Source organism: Acipenser ruthenus, chromosome 4 (assembly GCF_902713425.1).
Source record: "Acipenser ruthenus chromosome 4, fAciRut3.2 maternal haplotype, whole genome shotgun sequence".
In the NCBI taxonomy this organism is placed as follows: domain Eukaryota; kingdom Metazoa; phylum Chordata; class Actinopteri; order Acipenseriformes; family Acipenseridae; genus Acipenser; species Acipenser ruthenus.
Window position 1 is genome coordinate 49,856,415 of NC_081192.1, and position 25,577 is coordinate 49,881,991.

General features: G+C 37.5%; 1 protein-coding gene across 1 annotated transcript in view; it reads left to right on the plus strand.

The window, feature by feature from the left end:
• Window positions 1-13,322, plus strand: part of LOC131737005 (uncharacterized) — a 104,232-nt gene extending 90,910 nt beyond the window's left edge. Inside the window, exon 9 of the mRNA XM_059023424.1 lies at window positions 13,108-13,322. Coding sequence (XP_058879407.1) covers window positions 13,108-13,322 — 215 coding nt within the window. The remainder of the gene's footprint in view (window positions 1-13,107) is intronic.
• Window positions 13,323-25,577: the final 12,255 nt, after the last annotated feature.

Sequence of the window (25,577 nt, forward strand, 5' to 3'; positions counted from 1 at the left end):
TGGAAGCGAGTTCGGTTGTAGCGTAGACACCCCCCCACACAAATCCTACTGCAACCATCACAGACCAAGTTTTTTTCTCTTTTGCATTAAGTTTTAAAAGAAATAAATAATGTCAGCATGGTAAAAAAGTAAGTACAGTGCCTTGCATAAGTATTCACCCCCCTTGGACTTTTCCACATTTTGTAGTGTTACAACCTGGAATTAAAATGGATTTAATTGGGATTTTTACCATTTGATTTACACAACATACTTAACACTTTGAAGGTGCAAAATATTTTTTATTGTGACACAAAAGTTAATTAAACAAAAAAAGACATTTGTTGGTTGCATAAGTATTCACCTCCCTGAGTCAATACTTGGTAAAAGCACCTTTGGCAGCAATTACAGCTGTGAGTCTTTTTGGGCAAGTCTCTACCAGCTTTGCACATCTGGATCCTGCAATTTTTGCCCATTCTTCTTGGCAAAATTGCTCAAGCTCTGTCAAGTTGGATGGGGACCATTGGTGAACAGCAATTTTCAAGTCTTGCCACAGATTCTCAATCGGATTGAGGTCTGGGCTTTGACTGGGCCATTCTAAGACATCCAGGTTCTTGTTTTTAAACCACTCCAGTGTAGCTTTGGCTGTGTGTTTAGGGTCATTGTCCTGCTGGAAGGTGAACCTCCGCCCCAGTCCCAGGTCTCTTGCAGACTGAAACAGGTTTTCCTCTAGAATTATTTCCCTGTATTTGGCTCCATCCATCTTGTCCTCAATCATGACCAGTTTCCCAGTCCCTGCCGATGAAAAGCATCCCCATAACATGATGCTGCCCCCACCATGCTTCACCGTGGGGATGGTTTTCTCAGGGTGATGAGCAGTGTTGGCTTTGCGCCACACATAGCGTTTTGCGCTATGGCCAAAAAGTTCAATTTTGGTCTCATCAGACCAGAGAACCTTTTTCCACATGTTTGCTGTGTCTCCCACATGCCTTTTGGCAAAACCCAAACGGGATTTGATATGGGTTTTTTTCAGCAATGGCTTTCTTCTCGCCACTCTTCCATAAAGCCCAGCTTTGTGGAGCGTTCGGGTTATAGTTGTCCCATGGACGGTTTCTCCCATCTCAGCTGTGGATCTCTCCAGCCCCTTCAGAGTTACCATTGGCCTCTTGGTTGCTTCTCTGACTAATGCCCTCCTTACCTGGTCACTGAGTTTTGGTGGACGGCCTTCTCTAGGCAGAGTCGCGGTTGTGCCATATTCTTTCCATTTTTTAATAATGGATTTAATGGTGCTCCGGGGGATGTTCAAAGTTTGGGATATTTTTTTATAACCCAACCCTGATTGGTGCTTCTCCAGAACTTTATCCCGGACTTGTTTTGATAGCTCCTTGGTCTTCATGATGCTGTTTGTTTAGATATGCTCTCTAACAAACTCTGGGGCCTTCCAGAAACAGGTGTATTTAATCTGAGATCATGTGACACTTTAATTGCACACAGGTGGACTCCATTCAACTAACTATGTGACTTCTGAAGGCAATTGGTTGCACCAGAGCTTATTTAGGGGTGTCACAGCAAAGGGGGTGAATACTTATGCAATCAAGACTTTTCAGTTTTTTATTTGTAAATAATTTTGAAAAATATGTAGATTTTTTTCCCCACTTTGACATTATGGACTATTTTGTGTAGATCAGTGACAAAAAATCCTAATTAAGTCAATTTTAATTCCAGGTTGTAACACTACAAAATGTGGAAAAGTCCAAGGGGGGTGAATACTTATGCAAGGCACTGTAAATATTTGGCTTTTAAAGAGCCTTTCTCTTTACTACTTTAAACCGTGTTTTTTAAGTTTTTTAAGCACTGTGGAAATACATTTCTAAAACTGCATTCTTGAAAAATACATAATTTAATTTTGCTGAGCTCCCTATAATTTATTTGTTTGCACTGAAAACAATAGAGCATTGGTCACCTTAATAATTTTGAGTTTACTGAAAACAAAAATGAATGAAAATAATAATCATATAAGTTATAATCATACTTTCAGAGCTTCTTAATTCATATCATTAATTTGCTGTGTGATTAAATATTCTGTGTTTTGCTTCTAATCTCCACTCGTTCCCAGCTCACGCCATCACTGTTTGCAAGCAATAGCAATGAATTCAACTGGCAAATTCAGTGTAAAACTAGGCACTAAAGTCTCAAATCAAAAATTGTCTACTGTCAAACAGGTTGATAGCAAATGAAAGAACGACAGAATAACTTCATACCACTTCATTTACAAAAATTAAAATAATTTATTATGGATGCAGGAAAAACACATTAATAATTCGCTGAGCAGCGTCAACTTAGAAATCTGTCTGTGGAAGGGTGGTGGGCAATTCACTGACACACACGGGAGACAGAAGTTTTATTTGAAAATACTGCACTGGTGCCCAGTTTTATTATTTTTGATGTTTTTGTTTTAGCCCACAGAGGGCAACGATACACAGCACCACAGGAATACCAATCCTGGTAAACAGTTAAAAGCTGGCGCACTCACAGGTGCTCAAAATAATAATGAAAACAAAAGGCGAAATGAAAAGGGAAAATAAAACACAGTAATAAAAAAACTAAATAAAGGTGCTGCTTACGCAGTGCCCCCACTGCCGCTAAGCCGGTCAGCTCGGGATCTCCGTCCTACGCTGTTATGCACTATACACTGGGGTGGTTCCCCTATCACAACATACGTCCCCTCGGGTACGTAACAATATAATTTAATAAATTGTTTATTTATTGCTGGCTGTCTTCCTCAGCCGTGTTTGCCTGTTTTGGTCGCTCACTCCAACCACTGGCCTTCTCAGACAGCTTCTCTGTGTGTTTCCAATCACCCGAATGCATGACCCAGCGCAATACTTAGGGACCGAGCAATCCCCCAAGGCCCGCCTCTCAGCCACTCAGAGAGAGGGAAAGTCAACACACCCTCTTCCCCAGCTCTCTGTGTCATCGCCATGACTGACAGGTGGATCTACGAGGCTGCTGCCCCCTTCCTGCAGTACCACGCATGCACCAGATAGTCAGCACAGATCTCCCCGTTACACTGTCTGTGTGGACTTTTTATTCCATTATGAACCTACACAAAGGGGAAATACATAAATATAATATGTTTCTGTGTAAAAGAGAAAAGATTAAAAATACATGATCTGAAATCAAATGAACTGAAGCACAATCTCGTAAATGCATCATTGTATTGCAGACTTAATAAAAGTGCAAATGCAATGAAAGAGAAACGTTTCAGTTTTGCAAAACAAATAATAAAAATAATACTAAATGTACTATTAAAGAACACAGTATACAGTTCCAGCAATGTAAAATTGGCAGATTTTACCCAAATTGAAGTCAAAGTAGATGCTATAGTTAGAGGTGAAAGTAACTTTTAATTTTTTACCTGTGTAGTGTTATTTTCAGGTACAAGTTAGAAAGTGGTACTCAGTTCACTGCGCTTGCTTACACATGCCTAAACAATTTCTGCTAATAAAGCAGGGACGCTTCCACTCAAATCTGGTATGTTTTGCTGTTTTCTGTCTTTTTAAATTTAATTCATCATATTTTCCAGTCTTTTACATCATTTTTAATGTAAGTTGCCATATTTCTCCACCATTATGAAAATAGTATACAAATATTTATTATATGCAATACATTGGGTCTTGTACATTTTTTTTTTATTTGTGCAACTTTGTGGTGGACTTCTCATTAATTGTTTTTTTTTCTTTTTACAGAAATTGATTGTCTGTTTCCAGTTTAATTTACAAAAAATAATGTAGAATTAATGGTAAATGTACCTCTTTTTGACAATAGGAAAACACCCATTGGATTGCAATTGATTGCACCTGGACCAAAATCTGACAGTGTACCACTTGCAATCTGACATCGTACCACTTTCTGACATTACACGGTCAAGCTTTGGTATGCGTACCATATTCTGACAATGTACCATTTTCTAACACTACACTGACTCTATAGTCCCGATCACGGCTTCTATCAAAGTGAAAACAACATCCACAAACTTGAACTTGAAGCTTATCTATAAACTTCAGATACATTCAAACAGTATATATTCCAATTCCAAAAGAAAAGAAGATAGTGACAGGCAAGTTGAAAAAGGCATGCAAATAGAATAAATCTAGCTAGAAAAAATAAATCAAAATCTTTTTTTTGTGTGTGTGTGTGTTTTTATTTTTTTTTATTTGTGCATTTTTCCTGAGGGATATCAGACTACAACTAGTTTAATGAAATTTGAGTTTGTTTCAAGGACTCGGACTTGAGACTCGAAGTCAAGGACTCGTGACTTGGACTTGAATGATAGTGACTCGGACTTGATCCCGGATGACTCGGACTCAGAATACATTAAAGCAGATGAGCATCCTTCAACTTACCCACAGAAAATGACGCAGACAATGGAAAGCTGTCTTGATTTACATCTTTTAATCTTTTTACCTACAGTGGTTGGTAAATAAAGAGTAATAATTTATTTTCTTTTATCAGATTACCTAAGACTGTTAAACAAAGAGAACGCATTACACTGCAAATATAACATCAAAAGAGAGACAATTGTTATCTTTTTTTTGTAATTATAGTACCGATCCTACAGAAAGTTCATAGGATCTTGTACTTTTTGTATTGCCTTTAATAAAGTATGCATTTATCAATCCCTTACACATATGTCTTAAATGCAGTACTGTTTTATTAAAATAACTGAAAAACAGATGTATGTTACACTGACTTTCCACAAGATACAACCATGACTACTACTGTAAGACAACAGCTCCCTGCAAGTATCACTGGTACACTGCAGGGAACAGAAACAAAAAAGGAAGGTCTGTGCCAGTGTAACTATTCCTACATCTGTGTTTGATCTGAAATGAACAAGACAATGTTTCAAACATGTCACATCCATTTAAATTTAAAAGCAGCACATTTCCAAATATGTGTTATTAAAGCTTCGTGCGCCGATGTTATTTAAACCACAAAGTACCTGCCATCCTTTTGTGATAAAGACATGTGAAAACTTAAGGTAGAGGAATTGTTGCAGCTATTGAACTAATGGGTTACACTTGTCAAAAATGACTCCACAGTAAAAGACTGGCACAATAAAATCCTGTGTAAACCAAAAAAAAAAAGAGAGACTTGTATCTGCTGTAAACGAAAGAACCCCTGCTGTGGCCCATACATTATCATAAACATGAATACAAAAAATATAAAGTTTGTGTAAATAGTATATGTTTGTAATAACCATTGTTCTTTGTGCCCATTATTGATACACACAGAGCAATTGTTATTATTATTATTATTTTTTTAATTTGGAATCGCCAATTGTTTTGTTTGTTTTTTTAGCCCATTTTCTCCCCAATTTGAAATGCCCAATTTTAAGCCTGGCTCACCTCTGCAACCCCCACACTGACTTGGGAGAGAGGAAGACGAACACACGCATCTTCCGAAACGTGTCGTCAGCCGTCTGCTTCTTTTCACTCTGCAGGCCCGCCATGCAGCTACCTCAGAGCTACAGCGTCAGAGGACCACACAGCTCTGGACTGCTTGCAGGCAGGCCAGCAGGATTGGCCAGTCTACAGGGGTCGCTGGTGCGCAGTGAGCCTCCTCATCCCAGGCGGTGCTCAGCCAATTATGCGCTGCCCTCTGGAAACTCCCGTCCATGGCCGGCAGTGGAATAGCCTGGACCCGAACCGGCGTATAATTATTTTTAATGTTTAACATATGGTTGCGGTTATGAAATGTGCTGCTCTGAAGTGATGCCAGTTTTCCTAATAAGCCTTGTATTTTGATCCTACCTGTGTTTAAGTCACCCACCCACTGCCTCTTTTAACTAGGAGAAAATGCACTAAAAAGCAAATTCAGAGCTTTTTAATGTAAACATGGTTTGGTTTATGACCACCCCTACTCCTACACACACAATACAACACAGACAGACAGACATTATCTGCATGTTGACACAGGATTGAAGCTAACACTGTGTACCCTCTCAGATGCTTGTTCAGTGCATTAGCAGGATGACTTAACTGCAGGGGTATTGGTGGAGTCTGGGTCTTGGGGCCATTATTGTCCTGCCAATTCTTAAACCTTCTAAAGGCTTCACTGAGACACATATTCCGAATCGGGTTTTCAAACTTTAAATCACAGATAGACTTCTGTTTTCCTTTTTTTCCCCTGTGGTTCCCACTGTACTGTTAATAGAATATAAATGGTTGGTGCTATAAATGGAATATAAATCTGAAGTAATTTAAGAGTACACTTGTGGGTACTTGTAATAACATTCACTGGCAAATTACATAAGTACGAGCATATTATGCATGTTCTGAATCTTAACAATATTCAAGAAAGCTGTTCGCTAGGTATGTTTAAGGGCAAGTGGCTTGGTATTACCATAGCTTTTTTACTTTGAATACTTTTTTATGCCAACCCCACTGAAAGTGAGCTTAATACTTGTTTGCTTTTATAGTAATAAAAACCTTGGATAAAAACTTCCTATTGACCAAAATGTAACAGCCAGTTTCCAGGACTAAGCTGTCACACTTACATTGGTGTGGCATAAATAGACCCCATGCCAGAAAAAAAAAAAAACATGATAATTTAACACCATGTCTACCTATTTTGGAGCATAAACTGCTAAAACACCCCACGTCAGATTGAGTTCACTCACCTCAGCTGCTGGTTGTCAATGCCTGCTCAATACCTAGATATGTGCAGGGCTGTAACTTGTGTGGGATATCTCTTACTCCAGTTTTGCATGGAATAAGTTCCCTATTCATCACAGTGAAAGACAGCCCCAGGGCAGAGTGGTAGAGATCCAGAACCGTGCTGCTGCTGCTTGCTTATCACAAGCAGAGGCCCCCTGCTGGGATTCTATCACAGCACAGTGGGCTGACGCACTGAGGCATAGCTGCTTAAGCCCACTGACCTGCCATGCCAGCTCCACAAGCAGGTTTCATTAAGTTTTGTTGGTCAGCTATTTTATCATCCAAATGCAGGTCTGACCAATTCTTTTTACACAAGTAAAATAAATTGATGGTGATAACCTTGTGTATTGCAGTGTTTTAAAAAAAAGAGTCCCTTTAGGGGTAAGGTGACCATATGGCTCCATGTTCAGCGGGACAGTTTGGGACAGTTCAAGCTTTTCGACTCACAACCCAATGCATTCTGGTACATTTTACCTGTCTCAGGTACCATTCACTTATCTCTTTTCTTTAAGAGAAGCAGGACTACACTTACCAGAATGCATTGGGTTGTGAGTTGAAAAGCCTGAACTATCCCAAACTGTCCTGCTGAACACGGAGCCATATGGTCACCTTATTGATAAGCAGTCCTTATCAATAATGACTGTATAAATAAAGATGATATATTTTGAATTTAAGTTTGGCAGAGATGGGGTTAAAATCTCATCCCTGCCAAAATCATGTGCAGAATGAGGCTGGGGTTTAATTGATTAATTGAGGATCAATGAAGCCACATGCTTTAAAAATAAGAGCCAGCGCCTTTGTTCTGTGGAGATTAGTTTATGGAGAAGACTGGGAGCACCCGGCTGTGCTTCCTGTCTATGCACCATGATAGCACAGCTTGGAAGCTGTTTTTGATTTGTTTGCTTATTTTGGCATTTAATAAAAGTGCGCAAAAAGTGCTGAACTGCAATTTTCCACTTCTGTGTTTTGCTATTTCTGCCACTGACCACGACGCTACCTTACCACAGAGACCTACAGCAATACGGTAGTCTCCGGCTAAGAGAACACCCCTTGGGAAGCAAGTGAGTTGTTCTCTTAGCCGACGTGTTCTCTAAGACGGAGTTGACCACCAGACACAATATGAATTAATCAATAAATAAATATGTATTACTTTTCATGACGCACGTGCATAATAAGTTATTAACTATGCGCGTTACAAATATGTAATTATTGAATCAATTATCCAGTATTTATATCGATGTATATGATGAGGAATGGAATCGATCAAAAAATAGATTTTTGATTTAATCGCAGCAGTCCTATTGTATACTGCCTCTGAATTTCATATAAGATTTACAATTACCAATGTGCAAAAGAAAGGGATCAAATAAGCCAAACTGAAAGTAATCAATTTCTAATAGAAATGTCATGTTTTTCCCTCAGTGATTGTTTTAAGCTGTACATGTACTTAATTCTACTAATGAATTCTGATAAAAAGATAAGTCTTTTCCCGGATTTCAGTGAATCTGCCATTGTAGGAACAGCTCTAGGTCCAGGACAAAGATTAGGGTTGGTCTTTAGAGTGGCTGGTATTATTCTTCATCAACTTTATTAAGTAAAGCAACACTTGTTGGTATGATGTAACATTGTCATCTGTTTCATTACAAATAAAAATGGTTTTATAAGTAAAAGTATTATTCACTATATTTCAGCTTTAATGTTATTTAAGACACTGTTTAAAGTTAAAGTTAAAATATTGCTGTTGATTTATTAAAGTTGAATTCTGACAGCATGCCATCATTCGACAACAGTTTGCACAGATGTACATAACAGGACGGTATGGATTTGTTTAAGACATACATATTTATTACATTTTCTGCATTTGTCTTTGCTTTTTAAGGAAAGGTAAAACAAATCAAAGACATGCTGTAAGGAACTGCTAGAAAGATACACAGTATCCTTATGAGTTCTTTACAAGAAGCAAAGCATTTTAGGTTCAGTTTCTCAGAACTCTTACAGCACTTTACACATAGTATAACACATTCCAAAGGCTGATTTCCAAACCATTTGCATATTTGACATTCTACTATAGTTGCTTTCCAACCTATATGGGCATGATTACCTAATCTTTTATTATATTTATAAGAAAAACTAAAAATCCATGTTACAAACACATAAAGTTATAAATGTAATATATTCATTTTAGAAGTTTCTAAATAAACTGCTGCACACCACACCAATAAATGATTGATGAAATTGGCTAAATTATGCAGTTGTTCATACAATGCAAAATGCATGAATTATTCTCAAAATATTGCTTATTTTGTCTTTTTTTCCCCCCAAAGTGTCAGCTACACATCAAGCTTCCATGGCCCAACTTCATTAAAAATCCTTTGTACTACACAAGTATCCGTCAGCACTCTGCCAAACCTTAGGAAGGGCCTCATATTTCCAAAGGTTCCTATTAGGAAGTGATTGGGTTTTGTTTTCTTTCTCTTCTTACAGTGGGTCACTGCTTTTTAACAATGACAGGAAGAGGGGACTGCTTTAAAGAGCTCCTTTTGGAAGCAGCAAACTACAGTAGTGAAACAGTATTTTTTCGTTTATCCTGTTAAACTGAGACCCAGCTTCAGGCAAGCAATGCACTGATTGAGTTCTCAGAAAGGAGATGCTTTTTATAAATGGCCGCAAATGCAAAGGCAAGACGCAGTATCCATCAAGTTTGCACCTGCCCACTTTAGGACCTGTACAGGAGTCGCAAGTCGCAACCAACAACTGCGTCAAGCCTATTAACCAACAATTGCATGACAGGTGGACTGCTGACCGCAATTAGTCAGCTGGGATTTTGAAAAGGCCACAAGACAACAAATGTATTTAATTTTGCATTATTTTTTAAAGTTTATATAATTGTCTATATTTAAAGGCTTGTTTTATTCTGCTTCAATAAATATATTTTTTTAGTACTTTTTTACTTCCAAGTCGTTAATAGTTTTTTAATTTTTTAATTTTTTTTTTTTTTTTTACTGCAAATTGCTTTTCTACCTGAAAAACTGTTTCAGGAAAGCAAATACTGGTGCACACCCCAGTGAAAAATCAAACAGCTCAATATGAATACTAATGCTCCTGGAGCATCACACTTAACATCTGTTGTATAGAGAATACTTCGATTTCCCTGCTGGGGAACTGAATAGCAATATCGGAATCTACTAGTGACTTTTAGGTTAAAATTAGGGTTTATGGTAAAATTGCAGTTTTAGGTTAGAATTTGGTTTATGTTATGATACCATAATTTCTTTCATATATCATGCATCTGTTGACAGATCTCTGCATGTTATAGAAAGGTTGCACGTTATATACGAAGTGTAAAGCATATGCACGTGGGTGATAGTATTCTATGCAGTATACTATTATGTGTAGAAGTAACCTGTATAGAAGGGATATAAACCAAGAAAGCTCAGTAAAGTATGTTATACACTGGATGCGCATTATATGTGTAAATTATGATTGGTTAAGGTGAAACCTTACTGTAAGCAAGATGCACACATACAGTAGGAATGCTTCATGCAAGTCAAGTTTTTAAATAAGATGGTTGGTAATAAAGACAACGGTAGAGTACATTATTTAATAAACCAAAACAATGTATTCTGTACAGTATATAATATACTTTCTCAACCTTCTTTCAGAAATCTTATTTTTACCCCCAATAAACACACACATTCTTCTGCAAGGAAGTTGGATCGAACTTGTGAAAGCAATGTACAATGCGGTCAATTAGTTAACATGGAAATGACATTTCAAGTGAGGCCAATTTACTAATCAAGCAGAGTTCAAATACGTCATGCAGTCCATATTGCTTGAGTGTGTTTCCTCAGCAGGAATATGTCACACACACACACACAAAACTAAATCAATATTGCAGGATATACATAACAAGCCATGTAATCAGTAAGACCAATGTGTACTTGAGTAAGTGTATTTTGAAATGGAATACTAATACAGCAGAGAACTTGCAAATGTACTGTATATGCATAATACATTCCCCCTTAGGGGGGTACCTTTCTAAACTTTATCACTTCTTGGGCCTTGAAACTCACTCACCCAAAACAGTACTTAGTGGAAAATAAGTGTCTGCTCTCATTAAAAGTCCATCATTTAAATGGATGTGATAATATACACATTCATGCCGTCCTTGGTAGTATATTTTTGGTAGGAAAGGGGAGCTGAAAAAGAACCTTGCTGTTTATTTATTCTGAAGGTCATAAATCTTTTTCAGTGCTTTCACACACTGTTGATACTGAGGGCAGCCAAATTTTTACATCAGCTGCATTTTGAGAAGTTGGTATTTTTATCTACTATCTTTATTTTAGTGCTGTTATACAGTTGGTGAAATCATTGCAGTTCATTTTTTTTGTTGGGAGAAGTTCTTAAGTCATTGGGGAAGGGAGGTGGGTAAAGGAAGAGGGTATGTACCCCTCCCAAAAGTATATGAAAGATATTTCTTAAAGGTGTTCTTATAAATGGAGCAGACTAGTGTATTCTGGGAGCCATGTTTTATAGATTATTCAAAGAATACATTTGGTGAAACGTGTGATTTCATTTCATTAATTTATATACAGTCACCTCCAAAATTATTGGCACCCTTGATAAAGATGAGAAAAAAAGACTTTATAAAATAAATAATACCAGTACTGAGCTATATTGTAATTTTCCAACACGTAGAATATATTTGACTTTATTAATGATTCAATGGAATCAACCAAAATTACACATTTCTCAAATTATAAATTTATTTTTAAAAAAAATGAAGTGTCACAATTATTGGCGCCCTTGTTTTCAGTACTTTGTGCACCCTCCCCTTGCAAGGATAATGGCACTGAGTCCTTTTCTATAATGTTTAATGAGATTGGAGAACACATTGGGAGGGATCTTAGACCATTCCTTCATACAGAATCTTTCCAGATCCTTGACATCCTTCGGTCTGCGCTTATGGATTGTTCTCTTCAATTGAAACCAAAAGTTTTCAATGGGGTTCAAGACCAGAGACTGAGATGGCCATTGCAGTTCTTAAATAACAAGATTGATGTTCCACCAGCGACAAGTAAGCTGTTGAAAGTGTTATGGCGGTTGCACTTGCAAAACACATGATTATACAATTTTTTTCTGTCCTGACAGATTAATATTAAATGTACCAGATTTTTCTTGTAAAGTGCTTGATGACTGTTTGTAACAGCAAATGGCACCACTAGGGCCAATAAAAAGATGAATGAAAAATATTTGTCTCCCGGGGTGCTGGCTGAAAACTGTTCACTCACCAGACAGAACTCAATAGCACAGCATCTTTTTTTAATGTATTTTTTAATTTGTAGGTTACACTTACAGTTATTGTGTGGTTCATTCAGTTCATATCTATGAATACTGCACAACATAAGCAAAACAATAATTACAGCATATAAGTATTTTTATTGCACTGTAGGATTAATAGTGTAATTGTGTTAACTATGATTTATAAGTGCTGGCATATTTGCCAATACAGACAGATGGATATGATAAGAGGATAAGTGCATGGCGCTTACTTTCCAATAGAGATCATCTTACAATTGGGAATGAGGTATAACATTTCAAGCTGTAAATTCCTCTCCATTTCAAATGTGTTAAAAGGAAGTCTCAGTGTAGCGTGTACTGTAATCTGTAATTAATCTATCTGCTGCTTTTGGTCACAGATTGTTTGAACTGTGAATCCGTTTCTGGCGAGTAACTGAAGGACACGCTCGGTTGACATTTATTTGCCTTCCTGGCATCTCCCCTCTTACTAGCTTGGCATTCTGTAAGCTTCAAACCTGGACTGATCTGACTGTGTGTCTGCTCTGAATGCAAAGGAGGGTTTGTGTTAAATCTTTACATCCCTCCATTTACCTTAAACAACTCAAGGTGCAATCGTTATGAAATCATTACAAACATAAGTTGAAATACCCTCAGCCATTTTGAAATTGCTCTTGTAGGTGATTAAGTCACCCACATATCTGAAGAAAAACAACTTATGTTCACCTTTATTTGAGGTTCGGGGGGCGGGAGCTAGGACTCTTCTATTTTTCATCTCCTGTCAATCATCATTTACTCCCTATTTATAGCTTATTCACGTCTATCTCCCTTGTCAAGTGTTTTGCTTTTCCTTCCTCCTCCCTTCCTCCTCCTTTTGTACCATGTGCCTCTGTCATCAGTCTCCGCTGGGGGGCAAGTGATGAAGGGGGTTCTCATCGTGCGAGTCAGTGGGGACTCCCGGCCACAACTATCCTTTCGCAGCTCATGCGGTATTCCTTACCTCAAAACAGAGGCTCAGTTCTTTCTTCCTATCATCTGCTCAGGACTTAGCCTGCTATGTGCTTAGTTCTCAATGTCCTAACTAACCGTTCTATTTTCTACCTCTTTTCAGATTCCCTGAGGGAGGCTGTCTGCGCCCACCACGAGCAACTCTCCAATAGCCAGGGTAATTACGCTTCTGTCCTTTTATTTTTCAGGTTTGCATCCTCTACCTATTCCACCCTTGAGGGATTATATGTTTTCTCTAGAGGTCTCTCCGCTACCAGCCCAATTAACGATCTAACAAGCTATTCTTATAGCCTGGGCTCCTGCCCTGTGAACTGGTAAATGTTATAACCAGTTTGAAAGTCAGGAAGGACACTGCCTTCATGGAGAAAATATGACCATTAAAAAATAACTGTATGCTCCAGCCAAGGCTATGCTTCACCATGCTCGAATAGAATAGAAACTCATGTTTTTTTGCCGAAATGGTCCACAAAACAAGGCAGATTAGCTGTTATACGCTCAATCTTCTGTTTAAATATCTGAACTTTGAGCAGAACTACATGATACAATGTAAAATGTGTGGTTTAGAAAAAAAAAATCAAACTGCTGCATGTGACTAAACGGCTACTATTGGAATGGTTGAGGTAGTGGACAAAAAAATGGAAACACCTGTGTAAATGAGTTAATTAAGCAAATAACATCCCAGCATGCTTAGGGTCATGTATAAAAATGCTAGACAGTGCTGGATGCCTATAATTATGGCTAGCATGGCTGCAAGAGGAGACCTCAGTGACTTTGAAAGAGGGGTGATTGTTGGGGTGCGTTTGGCAGGAGTTTCAGTAACCAAGACAGCTCAACTTGCTGATGTTTCACGAGCAACGGTGTCTAAGGTGATGTCGGCATGGAACTCCAAAGGAAAGACATCATCAGCAAAGGGCAACAGTGGGCAGAAGCGCATACTCAACGATCGTGATATCCATGCATTAATTCGAAGTGCAAAGCAAAACAGGCGAGCAACTGCAGATCAATTGACTGCAAATTTCAACCTGGGGCGCGAGCAGCCAGTTTCATCAAAAACGGTCCACCGAGAACTCCACAGAGCGGGATACCATAGTGGCCGGAGCCCTATTAAGTGACTTTACATTGGTGTTTCCATTTCTTTGTCCACTACCTGTAAGTTGTGCAGATAGGTCATAAAATGTATGTTTCCATAGTTCTCAAACTTAAAGGTGCAATGAAAGTAGTCTCTCCTTCTGATATATTTTGAAGCCCAGGAGGCAGACGCTATACTCGTCTGATTTAACACTAGAACCGCCTTGCGGGTCAGTTTGACCCATTTTGCATTTAAAATGTTAATTACCTTTCTGTTGTAAATTGTATGTGTATGTCTGGTTTTTACTTTTCCTAAATATATGAATTAAATATCCTGACAGCATTTGATAGCCAGAATCGCAAAAATGATAGTTATAAACAGTTCTACCTTGAACCGCCACGTGGGTCAATGTGACCCATGCATTACAATACATGTCTTTTTTTTAATATAACGTAAGATATTCTATTATTTTTGTAAATGCAGCAAACAAGACGCGCCCCCTCCTCCTAGCACACATGTTTTTTATTTTTATTTCAAGCCTTTGTTTGTAGACTGACTACAAGACAGAGATTGCTATGATTGTGGATTTGTCAAGATGCCAACTCAGTGAAAGCCTAGTTGTTATTTTTCAATGTACCTGGAAGACAACAATCCTTTGTTTTGTTCCACAAATGCAACTGGGAATATATCAGAAGGAAATATTTAATCTTGAAAGTAGTCATTTTGATTGGAATACGGCAAGCTGCACTCAGATGCATACAGCAAACTGAAATGCCTAATATGTGCCTAGTATGTTATATATTCTTTTTTTGTATTACTTTTAGAAAAAAAAACACATTTCGGTTTTACAGGTTTGTATGTACCAGTTTACACGTGTTTACAGGATAGTGTTCAATGGAACTGCGTCTGTGTTTACAATACACCTCCTGGATGCAGGCACAGTCAGCTGGCTGACGTGTACGCTCCTCCATAGAGTACAATGCAGCCGTCATACCGGAAGTAGTGTTATATTTTCTTTTTATATAGTATTAGAAATGATGATTTCGGTTTTATAGTTTTGTGAGTACATATACCCATTTACACCTGTACACGGGTATATGTACATACCCGTTTTTTATGAAATCTGTTTTTTATTATATCTTTTCACTGTTTGTAGTCGTGCTGTATATGCATGCGCTCATTTTAAAAAATAAAGTCTTTTATGTTTAATTTTCCAATTAAATACGGTGTTTCTGTGATGCAAATGTTAGATATGATGTTCATGAATAAAACTTTTCAGTTGTATCCGATAGTATGTCTTTCATTTTCATAATGAAGCAGTTTAAAAATGTATGGGTCACAGTGACCCACGTGGCGGTTCTAGGTAGTTCGAAAATCCGGCGGTTCTAGTGTTAAAGAACTAGAGAAAGGTACTTCTGAAATGGGTTAGAAAGAAGAATGTAAAAAGGTTCTTCCTTTCAGAGTAGTCTTAATAGTCCGATGACCTGTGATGATGCCACAGGCCACATTTTGGTTATGTAGTTGAATAATTTAAATTGTAAGGCTCAACTTTGTCCACTAATTTACCACTGTACTGTAGTACAGTAATCCGTTGTGTATGTACTCCATGCACTACCATTGCTGGTAGTGTCACGTGAGCTGTTCAGTGTGTTGATATGTAAATAAATCCTGTTCGTCTGCGGGGCATATCAACTTCAACCTCCATCTCGATCACCTGCCTGTCACTCAGCAGCGAATGCACGCACCCACACGGCAGACGGCTACCCTGTCACAAACACTAATACCCTGTATCTTTCTAAACAAGAGATTTAGGGGAGCTCCCTAACAAAAGCTGAATCTAAAAATAATAATTGTGTGAATATAGTAATTGTTACAGCTGAGTATAATGGTATTTAAAACAGGATTAATTTATCGAACTTCAAAAGTCTTCACTAAAACAATAAAACGTTTGAGAATCTATTAGGATGTTGGGCATGACACATTTAGTGAGTATTCCACTAACCTTTTCGACATTCCGTGTCTACTGCTCTTAGTAAATACAGTACTGTGCAAAAGTTTTAGGCAGGTGTGAAAAAATGCTGTAAAGTAAGAATGCTTTCAAAAATAGACATGTTAATAGATTATATTTATCAATTAACTAAATGCAAAGTGAGTGAACAGAAGAAAAATCTAAATCAAATCCATATTTGGTGTGACCACCCTTTGCCTTCAAAACAGCATCAATTCTTCTGGGTACACTTGCACAAAGTCAGGGATTTTGTAGGCATATAGTCAGGTGTATGATTAAACAATTATACCAAACAGGTGCTAATGATCATCAATTCAATATGTAGGTTGAAACACAATCATTAACTGAAAGAGAAACAGCTGTGTAGGAGGAATAAAACTGGGTGAGGAACAGCCAAACTCAGCTAACAAGGTGAGGTTGCTGAAGACAGTTTACTGTCAAAAGTCATACACCATGGCAAGACTGAGCACAGCAACAAGACACAAGGTATTTATACTGCATCAGCAAGGTCTCTCCCAGGCAGAAATTTCAAGGCAGACAGGGGTTTCCAGATGTGCTGGCCAAGCTCTTTTGAAGAAGCACAAAGAAACGGGCAACGTTGAGGACCGTAGACGCAGTGGTCGGCCAAGGAAACTTACTGCAGCAGATGAAAGACACATCATGCTTACTTCCCTTCGCAATCGGAAGATGTCCAGCAGTGCCATCAGCTCAGAATTGGCAGAAAACAGTGGGACCCTGGTACACCCATCTACTGTCTGGAGAAGTCTGGTCAGAAGTGGCCTTCATGGAAGACTTGCGGCCAAAAAGCCATACCTCCGACGTGGAAACAAGGCCAAGCGACTCAACTATGCACGAAAACACAGGAACTGGGGTGCAGAAAAATGGCAGCAGGGGCTCTGGACTGATGAGTCAAAATGTGAAATATTTGGCTGTAGCAGAAGGCAGTTTGTTCGCCGAAGGGCTGGAGAGCGGTACACGAATGAGTGTCTGCAGGCAACAGTGAAGCATGGTGGAGGTTCCTTGCAAGTTTGGGGCTGCATTTCTGCAAATGGAGTTGGGGATTTGGTCAGAATTAATGGTCTCCTCAATGCTGAGAAGTACAGGCAGATACTTATCCATCATGCAATACCATCAGGGAGGCATCTGATTGGCCCCAAATTTATTCTGCAGCATGACAACGACCCCAAACATACAGCGAAAGTCATTAAGAACTATCTTCAGCGTAAAGAAGAACAAGGAGTCCTGGAAGTGATGGTATGGCCCCCACAGAGCCCTGATCTCAACATCATCGAGTCTGTCTGGGATTACATGAAGAGAGAGAAGCAACTGAGGCTGCCTAAATCCACAGAAGAACTGTGGTTAGTTTTCCCAAGATGTTTGGGCCAACCTACCTGCCGAGTTCCTTCAGAAACTGTGTGCAAGTCTACCTAGAAGAATTGATGCTGTTTTGAAGGCAAAGGGTGGTCACACCAAATATTGATTTGATGTAGATTTTTCTTCTGTTCACTCACTTTGTATTTTGTTAATTGATAAATATAAACTATTAACATGTCTATTTTTGAAAGCATTCTTACTTTACAGCATTTTTTCACACCTGCCTAAAACTTTTGCACAGTACTGTATATTATATAATCTGGTTGCTTAAATAAGTTACTTAAGTGTAGTGCTTTTAACATTTTTTTTACATATTCAAAAGGGTAATTTTGTGCTTTAATATAAATTTTCTTTTCAAACTTTCCCACTGCATGTTATGCCCCTTTTTAAATTTAGGAATCATCATTAAACCAAAATACAGATGCTGTACTTTATCAACAGTCCTGAGCAAAGTCTGCTTTTTATGGATGGGTCTGCTTGTTCTATGACTGTAATAGTTTCAAGTACATGTTGTGCTGGCTTATTTACAACATACCTTAACCTTGCTTAAAATTCCAGCAAACATCCACTTACTTGGCACCCAGCAGGCGTATGAAATCCCAGACAAGGTTGAAAGAAATAGATCATTTTAGGAGTGTAGACAACAAACAGTTGACCGTACAACTTTACAGTAAAGGGGCTTTTGATGTTTTTTTTTTTTTTTTCTGGTTAACCAGCTCCTAAATGCTTGAGCCAGCAAGACCAGTTGAAAACCAGCAAACCACCAGCTCTGACTTGGTACTGTATACATCAGTGCTGGTCATTGTCAGTTACCCTCAGGGAACAATAGCATATTTATACTTGTGAAGTTAAGAGGTTATCACACATAGAATAAGGTATTTTAAATATATGTTTTTGTTTGTAATATAGTTTAAAAAAAATAAATTAACCAATAATATTACTAGTATTACGACAACGACTACAACGACCTCAATGACTAGTCCTATAACAACTAATACCAATAACATTCTACAAAGCCAAAAGATCCCTTGTGTTTTTTTGTAGGGGGTGTCAGAGAGTATACAGTCTAATTTTCCTGTGGCTCACATTACATATATTATGTGTTTCTTCAGTAAACATACTGCAGGCAGTCCTAATGTATTCTTATCATCAACTTCCCTGTAAGCTCTGGAAAAAAAAAGAAACAGATGTGTATTGTTGATATTCAGCTTCTGATATACTGACATTGCTAATTAAACATACATCAATGATTATCATGAATGAAAGCGGAAAAAACAATACCCAGAACTGGTAAAGAGGTATGTCGAGTTTGCTGTTTCTTTACACATCCAGAGTGTTCCTCTTGCAGTTGACGGTTCATGTTTGCAATGGCCTAATTTGGGGTGCATTGTTTGAAATGTATGAAATGTTTAACATTTTGGAAAATTAAACCCTGGAGGAATGAAAGCTGAAGAAAAAGAAAATTATTAATTATCATATTGTCAAATACTATATCATACTATAATCCTTATTTTTCTAACTCTGTTTATTGCAGTCTGGAACTAATCTGCTCCCATGGTCTGGATTTCTGCCAAAGCAACACTAAAACCTGGCAAAAACTCCACCCAGTCATTTAACACTTGGGAGGAACCAGAGTTTGTCCTTCAAAAACAAATTCAAGTCATGATAACTATCACAAATTCTCCAATGAAGAAAGAGAACATTTTTAAAATGTTATAATTTTGAAGCAATAATACCTGACCCAGCATCAGAAATGAAATGTTTTTTTCATCTAAGGTGCTTAAGGATATTGTTTCTTGCTTTTGGTGCTTCTTGGGTCTCAGGCAGGATACCAGCGTTTTCAAATGTTTTTCCAGTTTTCCAGCCATTGACATTTTATAATGTATTGTTATCAGTTGTCTTTAAGGAATGGAGCATTGTGGGTGTCAAGGAGTCACAGGCTTTGCAAATCTTGTTCTCAAAGTCTGAGTTTACTGTCATTCAGAAACCATTGTATAGATGAATAAAATAAAGTATTGTACATTTCTCAGTCAGCTGTTCTCATATACACCACCCTAAAACTGTAATCATGTTGTTTTGAAGTAATTTAAAAGTTGAAAATGAGAGTGAGTTGAACCATTGTTTAAAGCTGGGTTGCAATGAAACAGTCCCCCTTTGGCTTGGCAGACAGACACAAGGCGAGAGATGTCACTACGGATGCTGTTCTGAGATATTGAGCTGGACAATACTGTTTGAAGCTTTGGTTTTGCAATCCTATCCAGTGCACCCCACAGGAAATTATTGGAGACAGCTTTGGTGACTGTGGTGGCTACATCATGAACCACAACTGCTTTCTCTCTTTCCATTTTAAATTGTTCCTGCAGTTTGGAAGCTGCTTTTAGATCCTAGATTTAATGTAGAATAAATTCTTGACCTACTGGTCAACCACTCTGCACATGGCAAGGGGCTGTAGACTGCTACAGTAATCTTGTTTTGCACGCATGTGGTGTTTGTTGTAAAATTGTCTGTAGCTTTCCAATGTGTATGTTGATTGAGATTATTTAGTTCAACTTCAACACTAAGTCTGCTGGCCCAAAGCAGCAGCAATGCACGTGTGTTTTGCCTTCTCTGACATTCACAAGTGTGGTGTACTCAGGCCAGATAAATTAGTCTTTCAATAGGATTTGTATTTTAAAAGATGGGGGATGGGGGGGTGGGGGGCAAAATGTAAAAATTGTACAATACAAATTTTAATGTCATTTTTCAGCAGACATGGAGAAAAAACTGGAATACCTATGGCACTCAGCACCGAGGCAGTGGAAAGCTAGATGTCGTCCTTTGTACAGATCTAGTGTATACTGTTGATTTTTTATTTTATTTATCTTTCTTTTGAGAAACTAAAGACTCTTTTGGTTGCCCTGTTTAGTCTTGGTACTGCATTCAGCCCCACAGCATCTGAGAGTGTTAGGTTGGGTCAAAAGGACAATCAATTTTCACATGCTTACATTTATTACTGAACAAACCAATTTATTATGTCTGTCAGGGATTGGTGGAATGCAAAATGATATAATTATACAGATCAGTGACTATAAAAACAGACTATTGTCTGACAGCTGTTAACCATATTCACTGTGACTCACTGCTGACTATTTTGTTCACAGCAATTTGCTTCCATAAATTACGGATCATAAGTACAGGTTCAATTTTAATTTTTACTACGTAAATTACAATGTGTAAAAGGACACCCAATAAAGTAATTTGCAAGTGAAAACAATGTAGTTGGAAAACTTGAGATGTATGTGTTTTTTTTTTTTAATTCCTATACCATTGTACAGCCTCATGCCCCCTGAGGAACTTAAACTTCAGCTTACACAGGCATTCGAATTCTTTATTTCGGTTCTGCTTGAACAATATTTGAATGCGTAGATACTAAAAGTAACTCTCAGATTACTGGTAATAAAAACCTTTTACTGCATGCGTCTTATTTAATTTATTTCTTAACTTTCAATATAATAATAATAATAATAATAATAATAATAATAATAATAATAATAATAATAATAATAATAATAATAAAAACTTCTGTTGTAAGACTGTCTTATGCTCCTTGGCTAAATTGGCTAAACTTCACATATAACATACCGCCATGGTTAATGGTGAGGATGTGAAGCACAGATGTGATGTGTACAAGCAGTTAAAGTCTCCATATGGAAGAAGAGAGCTTCACAGGTTGTTTTTTTTTGTTGTTTTTTTTTTTAAACTACCTTCCTATTGATCAATGGATTTTGGACCAATAGGTGAGTTTCCATGGAAAAATAAAAAGAAGGCTCGCCTTTTTCATGCTATATTGGTAGTACCATTCAGGTAATTTGGGTTTCCATGTAGTTTTCTCCTTCCAAATGCAAATAACCTAATTAATATTAAAATACGGGAGGGTATATTTAAATGTTCCAATTTGGCCTTGCACGACTATTGATACTATCCATCTTTCTTAAGCTGGGTTTACATGAAGTTTTTAGTTTGTGTTGAAGCACCGCAAGTGCAGCCTGCCTCACGTGGCCACCAAAATAATTAATAAAAAAGTGAGGGAAACAAAACGAAAACCCAGACATAGCATCACTCAAATACAAAATAAAAAACATTCCATAAGAAAGAGCTGTTTACTATCCTTGTATTATTTGCTAAACATTTTTGACTGCATATATATTTATTATAAACCTGTTATACACGTACATATATAATATATACAAAATCGAGAGATGTAGGGTTGTGGTATTAATTATAATTAGGGCTTCTGATTTTGTTTTAACCGATAAAAACTGATAAACCACCCCCAATACAAAAAAAAAGATTTTATCCAATAAACACAGGAAAAACACTAGTTGCTACTCAATTCACGTTGACTTGACCCCTTTCCCAGTGAAAACAGATTAAAATAAATAACCTGCAAAAACTGCTTTGTGCAGTGCAGTTGGGCAATATCCCTCCTTCCTGATTTGTATGTCACATTGATTCTTTCTGAATACTTAAACCCACCCCAACTACTGAGTGGCAGCACATTCCTACATTTCAATTGGAGGATTGTAACACGTTTGCAAGATTTAAAACGAGATGTTCTTGCTCGCTAGATTCAAAGCTATATTCCAGTTTGATAGGGAATATTTACACGCTCTAAAACAGAATTGCAAATTGTGGCGAAATGTAAAGAAATGCCTAAATACACAAAAACCCCAGAAGAATATGCCCGTGGACATAAGGATTTCATTGTGGAAGACAGCAAAGAAAATAAGGTACAATTTAAAAACTGCAAGTACTGTCAAGTTACTATACTATACATATTGTGACATATTTTCATACAGTGTATAACTCAAAAATAGCTAAAAAATAAGCACAGAAAAATGAAATTAATAAAAACTGAAAAACAGAAGCCCTAATTATAATTATATCAAAAATTCCAAGTCTTGTATTAAGTAATAGTTATATAATATGAATTATTCATCATCAATGACTTGAACAATGGTAAATGTTAATAATCCAATTACATTTTATTTAAGCGTTAACATCCATTGGTGATTGATAGCACAAAAACAACACAGATATTGCAACATATTTCTCTAGACAGTAGTCGGCTAGTTTAACAGTTATAGTATATTACAATATAGATGCGCAGTATCTATCTGAACTGAAGACCATTCTTTCAGGAACAGTCGTAGTAGTGGAGTGTGGCAATGTGGTTTGCAGTGCTCAGGTGTACAGGTGATTCAGGTGCTCCAGACAAGGAACAAACACAAAGTTCACAATTCAAGTTCTTTAATTTCCTTGACCAAAGGTTTTAAATAATAAAGCTGGCTCTACCCAGCAATGGGTATTGCCAGCGCCAAAAACAAGGGGTTGCAGTCCCAAAATAAGAATGCAAACACAAAACACGTAACACATTCACAAACAACACGTCTCCAGACTGTGTGCTCTGGTGTAGGTGCGGTGCTCTGAGTGGTGGTGGTTTGTGCGTTCAGGTCCGGGCTGGCTTCTGGTTGCAGCACCCGGCTTCGTATCAGCCATCTGGCAAAGACAAATACAGGCTTTTTATCAATGGAAAAACACTTCATTCATGTTTTGCCATCCTTGTTTCCTCCCATTAACCACAACAAAGGACACTATTACGGCGTCACATCCCCCTAAAGTACCCTAAGCCCCGCCCCCTACAATAGCTAGTTCAATCACGTCTCCTCCTATTCATGAATGAAACTTTGCTCACCGTACTACGGCAATGACTCCAGGTACCGTAACGCTGCCCTCTTTCTGAATGGCTGGCTTCCGACTGCCCCTGGAATTAACTGCCCAACCATTCAGTACAAAGCCCGCAGTTCCTGTTGTACAGTGCCCTCACAGGTTGAGAGGGAGATTGTTGATTCGGATTAATTCACTCTTTGTCACATGGAGTCATCGTGAATCTCCCGAATAGCCCACAGAATTCTATCCTGGTCCAGTTTATATACAGTGGCTCTCAAAAGTATTCACCCCCCTTGGACTTTTCCACATTTTATTGTGTTACAACATGGAATCAAAATGAATTAAAAGTCCATAATGTCAAAGTGAAAAATAAAATCTACAAATTGTTCTAAATTAATTACATATACAAAACAGAAAATAATTGATTGCATAAGTATTCACCCCCTTTAGTCAATATTTGGTAGAGGCACCTTTGGCAGCAATTACAGCCATGAGTCTATTTGGATAAGTCTCTACCAGCTTTGCACATCTAGACACTGCAATTTTTGCCCATTCTTCTTTGCAAAATTGCTCAATCTCCGTCAAGTTGGATGGGGACCTTTTGGTGAACAGCAATTTTCAACTCTTTCAGATATTCTCAATTGGTTTGAGGTCCGGGCTTTGACTGGGCCACTCCAGGACATTGACCTTTTTGTTTTTAAGCGACTCCAGTGTGGCTTTGGCTGTATGTTTGAGGTCATTGTCCTGCTGGAAGATGAATCTTCTCCCAAGTCCCAGGTCTTTTGCAGACTTCAGCAGGTTTTCCTCCAGGATTTCTCTGTACTTTGCTGCATCCATTTTGCCCTCTATCTTCACAAGCTTTCCAGGCCCTGACACAGAGAAGCATCCCCATAATATGATGCTGCCACCACCATGCTTCACGGTAGGGATGGTGTTCTGAGGATGTTAGGCTTGCGCCAAACATAGCGCTTGGCGTTGAAGCCAAAATGCTCTATTTTGGTCTCATCAGACCATATAATCTTCCACTTGGTCTCAGAGTCTCCCACATGCCTTCTGGCAAACTCTAGCCGAGATTTTATGTGAGTTTTTTTTTCGCCCCTATTAAATATACATTTTCTAAATTTTATTTTACTGTTATTTACTGTTAAAATGTTATTTTACTGTGGTAAATACTAAATATATACACATTTAATATTTACACATATCAGTTTATATAAAATGTACATGTTGCAGTTATGGGTGTGCTTCAACGGGCGATTGATCACATGACTAATCCCTAAAGGTTTACTGGATAGAAGAGGAATTGGGCAAACAGCGTTTTGCTATGTGCTGAATAAATACCACGGATTAGTTCCACAAATACCACTCGTTCGAGCCTCTCTTTTTTGTTTTTGTAAAAAACAATGGGTGACTCCAAATGTATATAAAAAAAACACGTAAGAAATGCAACTGACTTTTTTTTTTTAAAGATGAAATTAAATTAGATTGATACTGATGGCTAAAAAATGCTAATGGTTCAAACTGTTATGTTATCTCTAGGATTGTAAATATATATTATATATTTTTTTGTCAAACTGTATTTAATGTTTATGAACCCAGTCAACCAAATTTAGATTCTCCCTAGCTTTTGTGATGTGCAGTTCGTGAACGACTCGTTCTTTCCGGTTCAAATAAACCTATGTAAACAATCTTAATGCGGTCTACATTGATTGGTTTTGTGTCATTGAATCAGTGAATCAAATGAACGAAATGAATCGATTCACCAAACTGAACTGAATCAAATGAATCGAGTCACTAAAAGGAATCGAACTGCCCATCACTGCTCCGCACTACTACCAGGCAAAGTTAGTAGATCACCGATTCACTTATTGTCCCGCCCATCGAGCATGATTGACGGTAGCTCGAAAAGATTGTGCCAAAATGAAAAGACGAAATAAATAAAGAAATAAAAAACAAAATAAAAAGCGAAATAAAAAACAGAAAAAAGAAATAAATATAAGTAAATAAATTAAAAAAAACGAAATAAATACATAAATAGATAAATTATTAAATATATTTCAGTTTCTACTTATTTATGTATTTATTTCGTTTTATATTTATTTATTTATTTATATTTGTATGTATTTATTTCATTTTTTATTTATTTATTTAATTATTTATTTAAAATTTTATTTATTTATTTATTTATTTTTTAATTTTGGCACAAATTATCCTCCATACAAAGCAGGATCAATTTTACTTCAGAAGTTAATATTTCATTCGGTGTGAGCCACCTGTCAGATATGGAAACCATGTCCTACTATTATCAACGTTTCAGTCAAGGCGCCCTCCTACTCAGCAATGGACAATACACTCATAGAATGCTCCTGATCAAATCAATAGGTTTTGCAGCAACCTCAGAGCAACGCATTCT